Below are 17,344 nucleotides of genomic sequence, written 5' to 3' on the forward strand. Positions count from 1 at the left end.
TGAAGTCTGCTGCTGCTCACACCGCAACAGACCAGAACCTGCTCTTGGAAAGCACAGGAACAGGGTCATAATTTGGAGTGCCTTTCAAGGTTTGCTATGCTTATGGAAACTTGTTTTCAAAACGTCGGACCGGGTAACGTCATCGTTTTTGTTCACAGGCCGATCTAACGATAGCCTGAGTCATGATTGGCGCACCAGCCGGATGCTGCAATTCATATAACATCTGATGGACTGATAATGTTTAAATTGTAGACATCAAGGAATGTCTAACTTTGATAAATGTTTTGTCTAGAAGTGTGCTGTGATGTAGAATGTGTTAGTCTGTTGTCAATTAGTGACTAGCGCACTCATGTTTGCTGGTGTTATGTCTATGGCGGCTGTATGTTCAGGTGAATCGTCTTCGAAGTTTGTATCCGCTTTCAGTAAACCATATGATTCTATTACTTAAACTTCATGCTTAATGTGAACCTAGTATTTGTAAATGCAGGCATACAGTAACACATTTACATGCCTCATCAAGTTCGAGTCTCGGAACTACAACTCTTGCCCTACTGATGTCTTAGCCGTCCCCGTGCGATGGCTGTGCCCCCGTTAGCTGACTCCTCACTGAGCGATGTGCCACCAGCGACACGCACTCTGCTACACTACTGGTAATGTTTAAATTGTAGACATCAAGGAATGTTTACTTTTGATTGTCAATTGATTGATTTAAATGTCACCGTCGCCATCCGCCCCGGCCGAGCCGGCCCCTGCCATCACCGCCCGCCCCGGCCGAGTCGGCCCCTGCCATCACCGCCCGCCCGGCCGAGCCGGCCCGGGACGGCTTACCTCAGAGCCCCAAAGGTCGCGGTGGCTTTGCACACATAGGACCCCTGTGGGACGACCAGCGCACTCTGGCCAATCGCAAGGGGGCTTTAAACTCGGTGTGCTTCCAGCGGCAGACACCCCGTTACCCTGCGGGCCTTTCTCTTCTCGCGTTTGTTGGACGGAACCCACGCACTCCGTGCCTGGAAACAGGTCTGGTCCGCGCGAGACGCGCACACGCGCTGTCCGATCGCTGGCTCCTGCCATCACCGCCCGCCCCGGCCGAGCCGGCCCCTGCCATCACCGCCCGCCCCGGCCGAGCCGGCCCCTGCCATCACCGCCCGCCTCGGCCAAGCCGGCCCCTGCCATCACCGCCCGCCTCGGCCGAGCCGGCCCCTGCCATCACCGCCCGCCCCGGCCGAGCCGGCCCCTGTCGCCACCGCCCGCCCGGCCGAGCCGGCCCGGGACGGCTTACCTCAGAGCCCCAAAGGTCGCGGTGGCTCTGCACACATAGGACCCCTGTGGGACGACCAGCGCACTCTGGCCAATCGCAAGGGGGCGTTAAACTCGACGTTAGTAATTTGTCCTTGACAATATTGCGAAATCAAATAGCACACATGACCGCGTGAATTGAGGTCAGGACCATACCAGCCAGACTATTCCCGTTATGCTTTTGGTCCCAGCGCCTACCGCAAGGCATCAACAGCTCTGTCTTGTTGCGACACGTCACCAGACGGTGAAGGAAAGTGAGGCAGCGTGCCGCGCCAAGCTGGCTGCTGTCCGGTCGCTGAGGGCCGACAACGACCGTTAAAACCACCTTTGCATTCGCCCGACCCTATCTCAACCCTTTCATGTGGGTGTGATTTCCTCCCCGCTGCGCGAGCGCCTGTGAACGATAGGCACGGCCGTCGCCCTCGATCACGTGGTCTTCGGCGGTTTTGTAGGCTGAATCTCGATTTTAGTCTGCTGTAGGCGGAAAGTATGCACTAAGCGTTGGTGATCTACCTATCTGCTTCGGTTTTGATTGTATTTAATTGTTGCAATGGCACATATGACGTTTCGTTAGGAGCTTGGCCGTCGGAGTACGGTTGTGTAACGGCTTGACTCGGGTTTCACTGAGGGCCAGGCTGACAGCGACAGGCTGACGTGTCCCGAAAGCGCTGCACGTGGGCCGTCGCGCCTGCGAGTGGAGGGGAAGTTCAAACAGGTGGCACATTTTTTACAACCCCAGTTTACTGCAAGCTGCCCCTCTTTACTCATTTCCCACCGACTCTCACAAATGAGTCAACTCTCGGGAAATGGACGCTAACCGGTATGCCGCGTCGATGCAACGGGTATTGGTCGTCATTTCCGGCGCTCATGAGGAAGGGATGTTGCAAAAAACACAGCAGGATATGTGGTTACGGAGTACGTTTTTCAAATGTGGTCGCTATGTTCACTACTGCGGCCAAGTGAATCGGTGGTGCGGCATGTTGCGGCTCGCTCGGCTCTGCAGGCCTGTTTTCCGTCGGCGGCCGGGTTCAGCCCCGATCGCGGCCGGTCCGGCCGCTCCCCTCCCCCTCCCCGCCCCCAGCGCCGGGGTAATCCTGCAAAACGTGCACCAGGCGCCATCTCATGACTCAGCCACGCTCGATTCCGGGAAGTTCTACTACACGGCGTGTGTCACCTGGAGGGTGCGAGGACGGCTCGGCGCGGAGGGCGGCTCGTGTGCGGCGCGCCGGGACGCCTGGCCGTCGCGGCGCGTGAGTCACGTGCTCGGGCGGCGCGTCGGCGAGGGGGGCGTCGACGCCGGCGAGCGCCGTCGACGGCGGCCGCTTCCGAGAAGGCCGTCCCCGTGGCCGAGACGGCAGAAGCCGGCGCTTCCAGGAAGGCGGTGGCGCTGGGGCAGGACGGCCGTGGTCGGCGCGAGGGCTTCAGCGAAGCGGCCGCGGCGGCCGCGGCGTCTGCCCCGTTATGAGGCTGCGGGGGTGCCGACGGCCGAGCTGTCGCGAACTGACGGCACACTCATCATCCGCCCGTCCCGCCGTGACAGCGCTGGGAAGTCTGGGCACCAGGCGCGGAGGCGGCCAACGCTTCCAGGAAGCACCGCTGCTGCACTGGACCGGCCCGCTCTGGAGAGGCGTATAGACACGCTGCTTTTTTCTAACGTGTCCTGTATGCTTAGCGACGGGATGGTACATTTCATCGTACAGCTTTGGCGCCGTATGGTGGCTTATTTAAGGCTCAGCCCTGGCACCGCCAAGGACCACACCGAAGGCCACCGTGTTCGACTGGCTGATTTCGCCAGATAGGCGGTTTTGTCTCGTTTTAAGCTACGATTCCGATCCAACAATAGCAAAATACACATGAGTGGGTGTTTAATCTCGGCTTAAGCGATGACAATTTCGTGTGCTGCTTAACGGTAAAACTACCGCAACGGTCTTTCCCTCTGAAAAGTGCTGCCTGTCAAGGGAACTCTGAATTGCGCAGGGGTTGAACTTCCAGAGAGAGCTAAGTTGGGGAGGGGCATGTTTAGATTTTCAGTCAATTTTTCACAACGCCATAGGCTCCATGCTGAAGTTCAAGGGCATGGATGAGGGATGGGGAGGGCTGGAGCTCAACAGATATATGAAATGTTCCACCATGAAATCATCTGCTATTTTTCCCGGACGTAACCAAGATGTAGGTGTGAAAAGTGGTTTTGAGGGTGGGGGTTGGGGGCTAAAACGAGAAAATAGCTAAACCTACCATAGCAATACGGGGAAAATGTGTGTCTCTCCACATTGAACCGCTGCGTTCTCAAAGTTAGCTGAGGAGGGAAAGAGGAAGGGGGGGGGGGTTGAAGCCCCGTCTCCAACGGAATAAGAAACTACACCTCTGGGTGAAGTTTTACCCGTGGAGTCCTGACCACTGTAGCGAAGGTCATCTCATGTGGGTGACTCCATTTAAGACTGTGCGCTTTATTTACGACCGACGCGAACCGCCCAATGATTGAAACTAATCCCTGGAGCCTTGCTCCGTATTGTGACTGCTGAGGTCATGGTCTACATACCTTTGCCCCGCTCTCCTCCCGTTGGCTCGGCGATGCTCATGTTTCATTCGTGCATGCAGTTTGCGTTGTAGGTGTTTTCTGTGTGAGTCTCCATTTATATCCTGCCCTGCCACCACCCTGGCATACTTGCTTTGTTTCGTGCATTAATTCTCGCGTTAATTCGTTTCCTGGGGCTACCGTTGCAAGTAGAAGTATTGACATCTATGCAACTACACGCGGCTGAATGTTTATCGGCCAGCAGAAATGCAGCTTCATTTTCAGTTGTGCCGAGAGAAGGGGGGAGGAGTCGGTAAAACCCACGAAGTTCTAGAGGTAAGTGGGCCATTTTGCATGTTTATCCCCCACCTTATCTTGCAAAACTACGCTGCTGCCGGCTAAATGTCAAGTAGTGCTGGTGGATCCTTGCTGTACCATGCAGGTTAGCGGAACGGCAAATCTCGGAAAGCATAAGCCGCTTGTCTAGACTGCAGCGTATGGAAATGTGACTGTACTGCGCTTCCGCCGCCTGCCTTGAGACGCCACAGCGATCACCTTATTGTGCTTCGCTACCCCTTCACCTTCCTCCCTCCTTACCTCTTTCGAGGGCCTGCTGGGATCGACCTTTTGAGATGATTATGAGGCCTCGTGAGCAGATGTATGCTGATGATAATTTTATTTGCGTATCTAGCTGACCGTAAGCTGCCCGCGTCCAGCCCGTCATAGGAGCAGCGCTGTCATAGGACAGTATGTGGCAATGCCCTTACCGCTGCACCCAAATCAGCTGCAAAACTGAATTAGCTCCAAACAGCAATAAGAAAATGAAGGAACAACACGCAAATGACGCCCTTAAGTAAAAAAGAAAGACTCGGCCACACAGTCATGGACGCGTCTTAGCGCCGCGTGCGGGTACATGACGACACGAGCCACGGAAAGTGACGGGGAGTGCGTCGGAAACTGATCACGCGCGGAAAATGACGGGAAGTACGTCGGAAACTGACCACATGTACCCTGTCAGTCTCGCTTTGAATCAAATCTTTTGCGGCCGAAGGCAACTCAATCATTCCCACTTGTCGAGCCGCAAGTCGCCACTGGAATGTTGCACGCACGCACACACGCACGCACGCACGCACGTGCACGCACGTGGGTGCGGCACGGCTGGCGGGACTGGGATCGTTCCGAGGTTGACCATGACGGAGGACAGGGAGGTCGTCACGCCTACCCTGCAGCGGCTGCTGCCCCGGCTCGAGGACTGGTGGATCCGGGCGGGAAGGACAGGGGCAACAGGGCCAGGGCCTCCAAAATGGTGCGGAGAGCAGAAACATTTCCTGTCTGGGTTCGGCTTCGGGCAATCGGTATAGCATTCGGAAATGACGCCCCAAGATTCGATGTCCAGTACGCCTCAAAGCTAGATTGCTTGGCCCTGACTCAACGGGCGTCGCCGCCCTGAGAAACTCACGCAAGGGGATGGCGCACGTCCGCGCTCCTCCATCTTCAAACGCGGAACCTTCAAATGCTCGGAAGGCGCTCGGCAGAAAGGCATAAAATGCGGGCGTCCGAACGGCGCCTCATTCCGCATGTTTTATGAACGCAATGAAACTTCAAGAGACCCAGAACACCAGAGCCAGCAAAACAGCGAGGCTCGTGCAAATAGTGTCATTAGAACTTCAGGGCCTCAGAAAAACGTCGCAAGGAAAAGGCAGCAGCATCGCCAGGGGAGGCGGCGGCTGGTTGTCAGGGACTTCAGGGACGGTGTGAGCCGGTTGCTGGGTATGTCAGAGATGTCAGAGCCACCAGCCAACATATCTCGGAAAAGATGATGCAAACGCTATGGCGTTGCACGGAAAGAGACAACGTAACTACAAAAAACCATCTCCTTCCTCCCCAAGCGCGATTTCAGCACATGCGCAGGAGCCTCCTGACGAGATTTCTGCGCATGCGCTGAATCGCGCTCGCGCCCGGCAGTCCCGGCTTCAGCGTGCTGGATGGTTGAGCTGAATCGCTGAGCCGGGGCCTCGCCGTTTGCCGCGCGGGGAAACCTTTGCTGCGATGAGGTGGTCGTCCGTCATCCAAACGTACTGTGATGGTTGAATACAATGGATGTGTGTGTGTGTGTGTTTTACTTTGCATTTGCCACCGGACGAAATTAGCCGGTTTAACGTAGTATCGAGCGCGTTTTCTTGCATTGATATCGGACAACATTAGCCGGTTTAACGTAATGTAGTCTACCCCTGTCCCTTGCTTTGCGCCGGATAGCACAAGCCGGCTTAACGTAGCTTTTTGCCTAGCCTTAAGCCAGAAGTAAGTTCCCCCAACCCCAGCTGTGGCTTCAGGTCGCCGGGGCAATAAAAAAGAAGAAGAAAAGGTTGAGCTGAGCCCGGCGGCCCTCTTCCGTCCCACCACATCAGGTGGTGCAACCAAGGCCGCGTGAGGCGGGCCTGCGGTCGCTGGACTGCAGCGACGTGTCCGAGCCTGTGCCGGTGGGCCACTGCTGACCGCACCTGGAGTTCAGCCACCGCAGGGGTGCCACCTGGCCGAGTTTGGAGTACAGCCGCCGCAGGGGTGTCACCTGGCTGGGTCTGAAGTACGGCTGCCGCTGGGGTGTCACCTGACTGGGCTTGGAGTACGGCCGCCGCAGGGGTGTCACCTGGCTGGGCCTGGAGTACGGCCGCCCTCGCCGCTCACGCGCTGTTTGACCCGTGATACACCACAGAGACGCGTTCAGGCTCAGAGCGTGGTCTCGTGAGCAGTGCTGAGTCGAAAACAAAAAAAGGCATTTCAGCAATGCCGCGATTCGAGTCATTCTAGGCTTCTGCTATCTTGACAACACAACTAAGAACCCTTACTCTCACACAACGTTTAGCGGTTTAATAGATTTAAGTTCTGATGCATGGAGGAGAGGAGTAGAGATACCAATGAGCGCTCAAAAATTGATCCGCTATATTGGCTCTTGCGGCATCATTTTGACACGACTCGGATTAAATTACCCACAGTCCAAGAGTCAACCATGACGCGCGTTCAGGGATGCTATGTAGTGAGCAGAGGCACTAAATTACGTGGAATGCATATGTCACATATGACGAAATGTGCAGCATTTCCTCGTTAAGTCGCCATACGGTATCTAACGTCATGCCATGTCGTTATGTCGTCACGCGTCAAAAGACAGAGACACGGGAGATGATGGGAGCTCAAGAAAACGTCTGGAGCGCAAAATAGTTTTCAAATGGGTATTGTTTGGCCAGCAGCACCATAAGTCTGTAATGTTGAGCTTGTGTCCAAGTTCCGGGAGGGGGGAGGGGGGGACGAGGTTTCTACAAGGTTGGGATGGCCGCTACCTCCCGTCCCCCCTCGTTCTACACCCTTGTCAAAAGACCTACATCCCCAGGAGGCGCGCGGGGCGCTTCCTTGCTATTCATCAAAAGTCGTTGCTATTCATCGATTCAGAGATATTGCAAGTGGTCACCAGCGGCAGCCGGATTATCAGCCTGCCGCAGGACCGCGCATGACCCGACCTCTCCTGCACCCCCGGCGGTGGGAGCGCTGAGTCCCAAGTGCCAGTCATCGCGCAGATAACCCCAGCGACCAGAGCGCGGCTGCCGGCCGGCCCTGAATCAGCGGCGACCGGAACCGCCGGCGGCAGCGGTAGTGACGGCGGTAGGAATCTCCACCACGCCGCGCGCCCCCCTCCCCCCTGGCGAGAATAGCCTGACTGACCGACCGCCGGGTGCCGTTACACGCCGCCGCGCCGGGCTGACGGCTTGCATCACACGGATCTGTCCGCAAGGCTGACACATCGACGGCACTGCCAGACTCAGGCCCAGGCCCGCTGCGGCGCGCTGACGCAGCGCGCGCCGCCACCGCTGGAAATCCCGCCGCACAAGGCGGCTGCGAACTCGGACGTGATCGAGAGCCTCGGCAGGCATGAATGGGAAGTCGAAGATAGCCGCGGTTCGCCGGAGGTGGCCGTAAAGCCGATGGTGTTCTCAGATGCTGCTGCTGATGGCTAACCGTGAAGTTGGTCATGTTCGGGATCCAGTCGAGATGATTGCGAAGTCGATGCTGCGCGGGATCTGTCGGATATCGTCTTGACGTTGGTTAGATCCTGGATCCTGCGGAGACGGCTGGAGTCAATCATATCCGGGATGCGCGAAGGATGATCGAGAGATTAATCATATTAGGGATCCATCGCAAATTACCGCGAGTGTCGTGTTCGGGGGCGCTGGAGAAGTCCGTGCAGTCGGATAGAACAAGAATCCATGAAAAAACGATCATAAGTCGATTGGGACCCGGATACACAGGAGATGCCTGCGAATCCGGAGTCGGTTGGGACCGGGATCCACGGGGTTCTTAAGTCGATTGGGACCCGGATTCACAGGAGCTGCATGCCAACCCGGAGTCAGTTGGGACCGGAATCCACGGGGTTATTAAGCCGATCTACGGTATGGTTTTAAGATGTTAGACCGATCTACGGGGTGGTTGTTAGACTGATCACAACCGGGACTAACCAGAACTATTTTAAAGTCGATGATGTTTTGGATCCAGGATGAAGGAATGTGGACGGAGTTGATGTTTCAATGGAGGTTTTGGATGGAGTTTACTGTAAGGTTAACCCAAGGCTCGACCAAAGACTACTGTGAGGTCGATCATATTCCGGAATTAAGTGTGAAATACATCGTGCTCGGCTCCACTCCTGTTAGCTCTGCAGTCGATCATGATCTTGATCGGCCGGAGATCACTGCGATGCCGATTATATTGGTGAATCCACGCTGTAGTCGTTGGTGTTCGGGACCAGCTGTAGGTGAAGTCGACCAAACTACTGGTTCGTCGAAGATATGGGTCCGCAGCCGATGATGATCGGATATTTACATAAGATGGCTTTAATAGGAGAAACTAACTCGAGTCGACCGGAAATGACTGTGAAGTACCTTGATCTGGATCAAAGGCTATTGTAACAGGTTTTTAAAACCTGATGTCGCAAGCGTTTTGGGATAACCAAGGTCAAGCATGGTCGGGGTCAACTGGATCTGATCCTAGTTAAACCAGAACAGGCTGATCAACCGGGAACAGGCAAGGGCCTATCCATATATCCAGCTTTGGGCGTCGTCATGGAAGCGGACACTTGCCACACAAGTGAACAACAGGCCCCTAAATGATTAAGTATCAACCCAGGATTGCCGAGATTTTCATCAACGAATCCTTAGCCCATATACGCAAGCAGCATGATGCAGAGGCTTGTTGCGCGGGTTAGAATAAAAGCACATCCGAAGTACTTCTGGTTTTGTTTCCACTTTGGGCCATATTGCTCTCGACTTCAAAACCAGGATTTCATTGAAGAGGGCATACTACTTTTTCTTTTTTCACGCATGGTTAGATCAGGCGCTTGCGATTTGATCAGTGATACCAGTTTTCTCGAAGTCCTGAAAAGCCCAGAATGTCGATTTGAAATAGCCGATCCTACAAGAGAAATCTCGGACTGCTCGCTCAGCATTGTAAAAGTAATATACCCCACGTCAGCCTTGCTTTTTCCAACGTGTAAGCTCGGTAATATTGGCAAGACACTAAGTTGCAGCAACTTTTTCTACAATAAATACTACCAAAGCTTGAAAAACTCTGTCAGAATAACCGCAAAAATGGGGCCATTTTTCCGCGACTTCAGTGAAGCGTTATCCTATTACTGAATTTTTCTCCTAGGCGTTCACTATGCGGAGATCTTTTTCAAGCGCCCTTAGGATTTGGAAAAAGGAACATCACATGGTTTATAGTGACGCACTGGTTCAAACTTAAACCGATGCGGTTCTCGGTAACTGGCCCTTGCCGCCCGCTGTGCCAATCGCAAACGTTCAAACAGCTGACAATGGCCCTCCGCAGATTCTACTGTCGTCATGACGACGGCGGTTGTCATGACGACGGCGTTCGTAACAACTGCATGAAAGAAGCATATTGCTGTTGCAAGGCGTTGACAGTATAATTCGGATGCGAGAATAATCAAAAGTTTACCCTTATTCTGTCTCGATGGTGCTGCAGTGGCACTTCTTTGACTAGATAATATTGAGGTTTGTCTAGAGTATGTTCTTGAAACATTTTTAACGTTGACACACTCCCTTTAACATCATCGCCATGCTAGTTTTATCACCAGGTATTTTATTCACAATACCGCAATTGTTATGTTGCAGGCAGAAACCGACCGGAGAGAACCTATAGTATGGCCTTCCTTGATGGGAGGCCATACCATTGATATCTGCCGATTGACAAAATGACCCGATTGCAGTGGCCTGGGAACACGGTGTGAAAGGCAGGGAAGAAATGTAGCTACTTCTCAACTGTTATCACGGCCCGGATGACCAGTTGGATACCGTTTGCTTGGGTGGGGACGGTCCAATTTGACGGCCCCTGATATTTCAGAAGCTAAGATACATCAAATTCACAGGGGGCATTGGCCTATACGTGAACTCACTTAGGTTAAAGTTTGAGGTTCCCAGGTCACGACCTTCGGGTCAAATAAGGTGAAGCATGGTCAAACTCCAGGTCGGTCTTCAAAGTACGTCCAGAACCAAAATAACTGTTCTGAGCAAACGGTCACATACCATTTAAAGTAAGTGACCTTGTGTGACCTTCCGGAAGTCATGGCGACCAAAATCATACGGGACCGCTTTGAGTTTTGTATTTGAATAGGCGTGAAAGATTACGCGAGACAGCATGCTCCTAAAAACATGTTGACCTGGGTCATTTTAGGTCAATGACCCATGATGATCCAGGTCAACCTTTAAGAAGTCCATGGAAAATGTACAATGCAGTTCCTGTTATCAATAAATTCAGAATGGGCACCAGAAACTACCCTAAACAGCAAGCCACATAGTAATAAAACAGGTTGATTTTGACCTTGATCTGACCTTCATAACTGACCCTAGATCAATGAAATTTGTTCATTAAATTGTTGTGTTGCATGAGAAAGTATCTCAGAGATGCATGGCTTCGTCTTACACTTCGATGTTGCATCAGATTGAACGATTGCCTAGAAATTGGCTTCGCTGAATCCATGGCCTGACTTAGATCTGCCAAAGGTCTGCGACCTTGCTAGGTAAATCTAAATTTTTTGATATCAAGCCGTCCGCTGTCCAGTTGTCTACGGCTGTGCAAAATTTGGCGCAGCTTCGCCGCCCCGTTCAGAAGCCATTCCGGAAAAAAACCTCAGGGGGGGGGGGTAATTTGAACCCCACACCCGAGCACGCCTTAAAAAATGCACGTTGCCCTAAGCCGATTGTATTGCATATGTTTTAAAAACGCTTCTCTCCCTTGCTCGTTTTGGAAGGCTCATGTGCAAGAGTTCTTTTCATCTGGATCACTACACCACTAAGCAGCCTTTTTATGGCGTGCTCACGGTTGTCAGGGAGGAAACTCTGGACCGAACTGCTCCAGGGCGACCATGCTGCGCACGCTACTGGCTTCGAAGGACGCGTATCAGGTCATTTCGACGGCCATGGTGTAATCTATGCCAAGAACCTCGCTTACCTATCTGAAGCCGCCAACGGCATCGTCAGGCTGTAATACACTCGCACAAAGCCCGGTCAGCGCAGATGGATGTACTCACACGCAAAGAAACCCATCAACCATGGTAAACAGGAGCTCCAACATTCAGGTCATTTCGGGAAAAAGCAACCCTGGCCAGTGGCGCCGTCGGCTGCCCGTGGATCGGGGTCAGTTTTTACCGCCGGCCGGGCCCGGCTGGTGCGATTGCAGACTCATAGCGACGGCGCACGGCCAGATCGAGTGCACTTCTTCGGCGGTTTGTGCCCGTTACCTCAATGTTTTTGCTGCTTTTTGTGACCTTGCGCCTCCCTGCCAGGGAGAGCCGCAGCGCGTGTCGGGCGGCGCCACAAAAAGAGAAGAAAAACCGCGCGCAAAAAGGCCGGGCGCCCTGGGCCGTCGCCTGCGGCGCCCCACTAGCCACGCCCCATCGTGGCGAGCATACGGCACCACAGCTCCTGGGGGGCGGGGCGGGGGGGGGGGAGAGGGGGAGGGTCCGAGGACGCCAGGTGCTCCCGCTGCCAGGCAGGGCTCGGCCGACCGCTGTCGCTGGCGGAGACGGCAGACCGGCCGGCTGGCGCGCGTGGACGACCGGTCCGCGGCGAACGTTGGCAGTTGAGCGTGGCCGCACACACCGCCCTTCGTGCATGGGCTTATATTTCCAGCGCTGTAAAATGTCCGAAGACGATGACGATGACAGGGGCTTGACGACGCGTCGACGGCCGAGGTCATGTTGCGCCCATCGAAGGCCCTTCGAATGCTTGGCAAATATGTTAGACCAAAATGGGCGTACGACTTATGTGAACAGTCGAGCTCATGTGAAATATCTGGAGCGACCAGATACGTCCTAAAATAAAACCCAAATGATGTAACAAAAGATCGAAGACGCCGATTGTTTCAACGGAATTTAATCCTAGTGGTGAAATAGTAGGTTCGGCGCTTTGAAGAGAGAGGATTTGTACTGGTGACAGCGCAGCGGACGGGAAGACGGGCAGACGGCGGACGCTGGTGCGGCGGTATCGACTGGAGGCTCGCGCACTGTATTGCGGTGATGTCGACTGGCGGAGGCCCCGCTTGTGCAGATGGGGAGTGGCTGCGGTGGTGAGAACTGGGGGTGGCCACTGCGGTCAGGTGTGTGGACTGACCGTGGTCGCCGTCAGTGGCTCGAGTTGGGGATAGCCACTGGTCAGAGTTGGGGACAACCACTGGTCAGAGTTGGGGATAGCCACTAGTCAGAGTTGGGGACAGCCACTGGTCAGAGTTGGGGACAGCCACTGGTCAGAGTTGGGGACAGCCACTGGTCAGAGTTGGGGATAGCCGCTGGTCACAGTGGCATGTGGTGGATGGCCGTGATGCCAACAGTTTGGGGCAGGCCGCCAGGGGCTGCTGCGTCGCGAGGAGCCGTCAGCGTGCCACAGTCCTTTCGCGGTGTACTGTCGACCCCAGCCCGGTTTGGTCAGCCCCACCACTCTTCGGAGACATGACAGAGAGCTCGGATGGGGCAGTCGTATATTGGCAATGCACGACACGGCTCCTGAACATAAAAACACGGGAGCACACACGTATGCATGCGCGCTCGCAAAGGTGGACTAGACTCACAAAACAGCATGGGCAAATCACATCTTCCAAACGACCGCTCACATTGAAAAGCACCTGCATAGGTGGAGGTATCTTGTGCTGGACCATTGTCACTCCGCAGACTTTGTCAGACTGTGCGTGTTTTCAGACGGAACTGTGCCCATCTGCTGGTCTGCGCCGTCCGTCGACGTCCATAGCTCACAATGCGTACACTCATAGAGCCACGCCTCATGCAAGAGGCGATCCGATCCAACCGTCACATTTCATTGCGGTCTCCCGCACGCTCGCCTTCTATGGAGATCTTGCGATAGATCATCAAACTTCAGGTCATACTACGAGCAGTTGGGCAGCGCCAGCGGCCCCAGCCGCCAAACACCGGCCATCAACAAGACTGCGAACTGAAACAGCAATACTCAGCACCATGGCTGATGGTCGCGTCACCGAGCTTTCCATGATCGCCAGCGGAGGCGAGGGGGCCTCGTGCCCTTCGTGCAAAGCCAGCCATGATGCCCATATCGCAGCGATGCACGTAAAAATAGACAGCGTCTCAGTACGGGAGTTGGGAGAGCTTGGATCCCATTGGATCGCCAGTTCACCGCTCTAGCTCTGCCATTTATACACTGCTTAGGCAGCGCAGTCAACGGCGCCTACATAGACGTTGCAACAATAATCTTGGCCTTTGAACGGTTTGGGGAACAACCAAGCAATTGTAATTCCTATAGCTTTCTATTTGTGGGCGCTGCTGACAGAAAACCTGGATGTGAGGCGACTGTGGGCAGCACCTTCGCATGCACGTTTTAGGTTCACAAATTGAATGTTCTAGATCACATTACCACAAATGGGTCTACCGAACGTTCCGCGGCACACGCCACTGAGCTTCCAAATACAGTCCGCAGGCCGTCAAAATATAATCTTCTGTCAAATATTGTGGAAAGGCGGCCGGGAAAACCAAACATCAAACTATATGCGCACAAATTATGAAACAGTCGTTATCGCGCAATCAATTTATAACTAATCGAGTCGGTGTCTTGTATATGGAGGACGATCTGAAATTCTTTCACCAGCTGTTGACGCACATCATGCCAAAACGAACAACATATTCCGAGAACACATATGCACGAACACATCATTAAAATGCGTCGTTTCAAAAGTTGTGGAAATCACAGGGGCCTATGAGCTACACTCAACTGCTTACACAAACTGGTTTCATATCCAAATGGTCACAATGCCAGTGATCTGCATTCACGCGATGTTCGCACATTGTCGTTCGTAACATAAGACAAATTTCCTTCAGCTCGGCATCTCAAAAAGAAAGCCCTAGCGTCATGCAAAAGAACTGAGATCACAAGGAAAATAAATAAGAACTTAGCAATTACTTAATTGGCAGCTTCCGCCAGATCCCCGCACAACTCGCTGCCCCCAGCTTCCTTCAACACACGAGTACGTTACGACTAGCAAGATTGTCGTGTAAAACCAGCACTCCAGACACATCCTACACAGCACACGCTTCAGCATCCACCAGACCATTCCAGGTAGCCTAACTCGCCCAAACCCGACCCAGCGGTGGCAATGCCACCGGCAGATCCTCTGCAGTCGTGATCCATCACAAACTGAACGGAGCTGGATTGACCAGGGCCGGTGTGACACTGCCGTTACCCACGTGACTAACGGGCCGGCACCTGACGGCCGCCCCACGCCTCCACGAGGGCGTGGCCGCCTGCGCACAGTGACACGCCTGTGCGCGGTCACCCCCCTGCGCGCAGGGGCCGCGCCTGCGCACACCCGCTTGTCCCGGCCGGCCGGCCGCTGGCCGCCTACAGTCCGAACCGCAGGTCGTCCAGGTCGTCGCTGGTCAGGTCCAACACGGGGAACATGGCCAGCGGGTTGAGCAGCGTCGTCTCGTCGAGCGGTGTGACCTCCAGGTCGCTCAGGTCGAACGTCATCTCCGGCTCGGGCTCGGGCGAGAAACAGCCGAGCGGCGACAGGGCGTAGAACGGCTCCTCGAGCATGGCGGGCAGCTCGGGCGCCGTCCGGTACGACAGCTCCGACTCGTAGCCGCTGGAGGAGCCGACGGACGGCACCGGACTGTAGGGCATGTGCAGGCCGCTGGCAGGGCTGGCCTGACCCAGCGAGCCGGCGCCGTAGCAGGAGGACAGCGGGCTGTCGGGCGCGCCGAGCGGTGCCGGGCTGCCGCCGCCGCCCAGGTACAGCTGCTCCAGCGGACTGGCCGGCCGTCCGACGCTGCCGACCACCGGCTCCGGAGAGCTGGCCAGCTGGCGCTCCCGGCGGCAGGCCGTCTTCCTGGCGACCGACGGTCTGGCCGCCTCCTTGGGCTGGCCCTTCTTGCGCGGCCGGTACTTGTAGTCGGGGTACTCAAGCCGGTGTAGCTCGACCAGCGTCTTGGCGCCGCGCATAAACGGCTCCTTCTCCTCCTTGCTCAGCTCCTGCCACAGCCGGCCCAGCGCCTTGGAGATCTCAGAGTGGTTGCAACTGAAGTTGGCCGTGATATACTCGCGCTGGATTTTGGCGAACAGCATGAACGTGTTGAGCGGTCGCTTGGTGTGGTCGGGGTTCCGTCGACTGGGCTTGACCTGAAGAAGACAAACAACGTCAGTATCCTGCCCTTGGTAACCGACAACTAACGAACTCTGGATTCCCAGCGCGATTGCGACGCACCAATGAGCCGATAAGACGCGTCACCGCCCGGGATGCCAAACAAGGGTATCAGTGACACGGACGCGAGGACGTTGGGGCGCCAGTTAATCCGGCGCCACCGCCGCTGACCTCGCTTTCCGCAGTCACAGGGATCAGCAAACTCCCCACAGCCACTTGGCGCGTGAATCAGCCGCGGACGTGGGCGGCGATTTTCCCGTCCGTTCATGCGCTGAGCTGCCGCGGCGCTGACTCAAGACGGACCGGCGGCGTCTGGTCCCGTCCCGGTGATCAAGGGTCGCCGGCCCGAGAGGTCATGCGCGTCACGGAGCCACGGGCGGCGGCCGGTGCCGCGCGCCGGTGCACAGTTCAGCTCCCACCGCACCGCCGCCGAAACGACCCTGGTGCAAGTTAGAGCCAGCTAGAGACCGAGATCAGCACTAGCAGTGCGCGACGTACTTCCAAGGACATCAAAACCGAGCAGCTGGGCCGACGGGTAGTTGGTGTCGCTGTCAACAGATGGCTCTGTGTGTACCTCTTAAATTAGCACATTAACATGCACCCGACGCGGGTTGTTTGAAAAGAGAAAAGGGCACACGTTATTCGCGTACGTTCACCGCGCAGCCTGCGACACTCAGATTTGATGAACTAGCGGCCTGCACCGGATCGCAGGCTGGGCATCCCTGCCTGCATCTATGCTGGCGGCCAGGACGCTGCGGCCAGCTAAACACGCCAGGCAGGCCGGGCGGAGTCGGCGGCACGAGAGGACCGCATCCACGAGAAAGACCGAGTTTTTAGGACGGCGATGAATGTGCTGGCTTAAACCAAAATTACTTGAATTGTCTGTCGAAATAAGCCGATGAACATCCAACTTTGACAGCACGGGAGGCAACGTGAGAGATGTGACGAATCGTGGGTATTGGCAAAACGCATGGAAGAAGAGGATTGGGGGAAGGGGAACGCAGCGCAAAGTCGGACAACGTTGAACGGTCCATTCAACTAGGCAGGCATGTATAAAATGTAAATGTGTTCATGTTTTAGGCAGAAATAGGAGAGTCATAATCTTTACTAATTGTCTCTGCCCTTTTTGACGGTCGGAGCCACACAAATGGACAGCGACGAATAGCTGTCCTAGTCAACCTTTTCCATGACCAGGAACAAGTGTCAAGCGAAATGCCACATCACTCATCACTCTATAAAAAATAACAGAGCACCGCGACGAACTTTGGGTTCGGTGCGACTTACATTCATAGCGTCCGAGTAGGGTGTCTCCGAATCCCACAGATACTTGGGAAAGTCCGGGTAGCGGATCTGGAACTCGCTCAGGTTGATCGCCATGGCGCTCAGCACATGGGAACACATGTGTCTCCTTCGCGCACAGCACCACCTCCACCGGTCGCGGCAGCCTTCCCACTGAGTCAGGCTCGACCGGTCTGCGGCACTAGTACGGCGCCCCTGGTGGTCGGTCGGCGAACTAGCCGGGCTGGAGCCCGCGCCGCACGCGCGGGCAGCCGGCGCGTGGCCGATCGTCGGGGTCAACAGGGCGATATCACGGGCGCTCGTGTGGCGCCCACGCCGGCCGGCCGCAGGTGGCAGCCGCGCCGGGATCGACCCGAGACGCCTCCTCCCTCTCCCCCCCCCTCTCTCTCTCTCTCTCTCTCTCTCTCGGGGCGGCCGACCTGTCACGGTCGTCGGAATCGGAGCCGAAGCGGCGGCGACCCGGCCAGGCTCGCGGGCCGGGCCGGGCCGAACCCCTCTGACGAGCTGGGAGCACTCGAG

At 55.5% G+C, this 17,344-nt stretch overlaps 1 protein-coding gene across 1 annotated transcript; it reads right to left on the reverse strand.

The window, feature by feature from the left end:
* Positions 1 to 12,827: 12,827 nt before the first annotated feature.
* Positions 12,828 to 16,962, reverse strand: LOC119106196 (sex-determining region Y protein). The gene is made up of 2 exons (XM_037229804.1): positions 16,811 to 16,962; positions 12,828 to 15,504 (listed from the first exon to the last, which is right to left on the reverse strand). The coding sequence occupies exons 1-2, from the start codon at positions 16,925 to 16,927 to the stop codon at positions 14,728 to 14,730; spliced, it is 894 nt and encodes a 297-aa protein (XP_037085699.1). The 5' UTR covers positions 16,928 to 16,962; the 3' UTR covers positions 12,828 to 14,727.
* Between the last annotated feature and the right edge of the window lie 382 nt (positions 16,963 to 17,344).

This window comes from Pollicipes pollicipes, unplaced genomic scaffold (genome assembly GCF_011947565.3).
Source record: "Pollicipes pollicipes isolate AB1234 unplaced genomic scaffold, Ppol_2.1 Scaffold_6138;HRSCAF=7277_pilon_pilon_pilon, whole genome shotgun sequence".
In the NCBI taxonomy this organism is placed as follows: Eukaryota; Metazoa; Arthropoda; class Thecostraca; order Pollicipedomorpha; family Pollicipedidae; genus Pollicipes; species Pollicipes pollicipes.

Bases quoted from the DNA above. Each gene is read 5' to 3' on its own strand.
- LOC119106196 (XM_037229804.1), bottom strand. From the start codon at position 16,927: ATGTGTTCCCATGTGCTGAGCGCCATGGCGATCAACCTGAGCGAGTTC. The intron at 15,505-16,810 runs GTAAGTCGCACC...TGTCTTCTTCAG, and splicing joins CCTACTCGGACGCTATGAAT to GTCAAGCCCAGTCGACGGAA.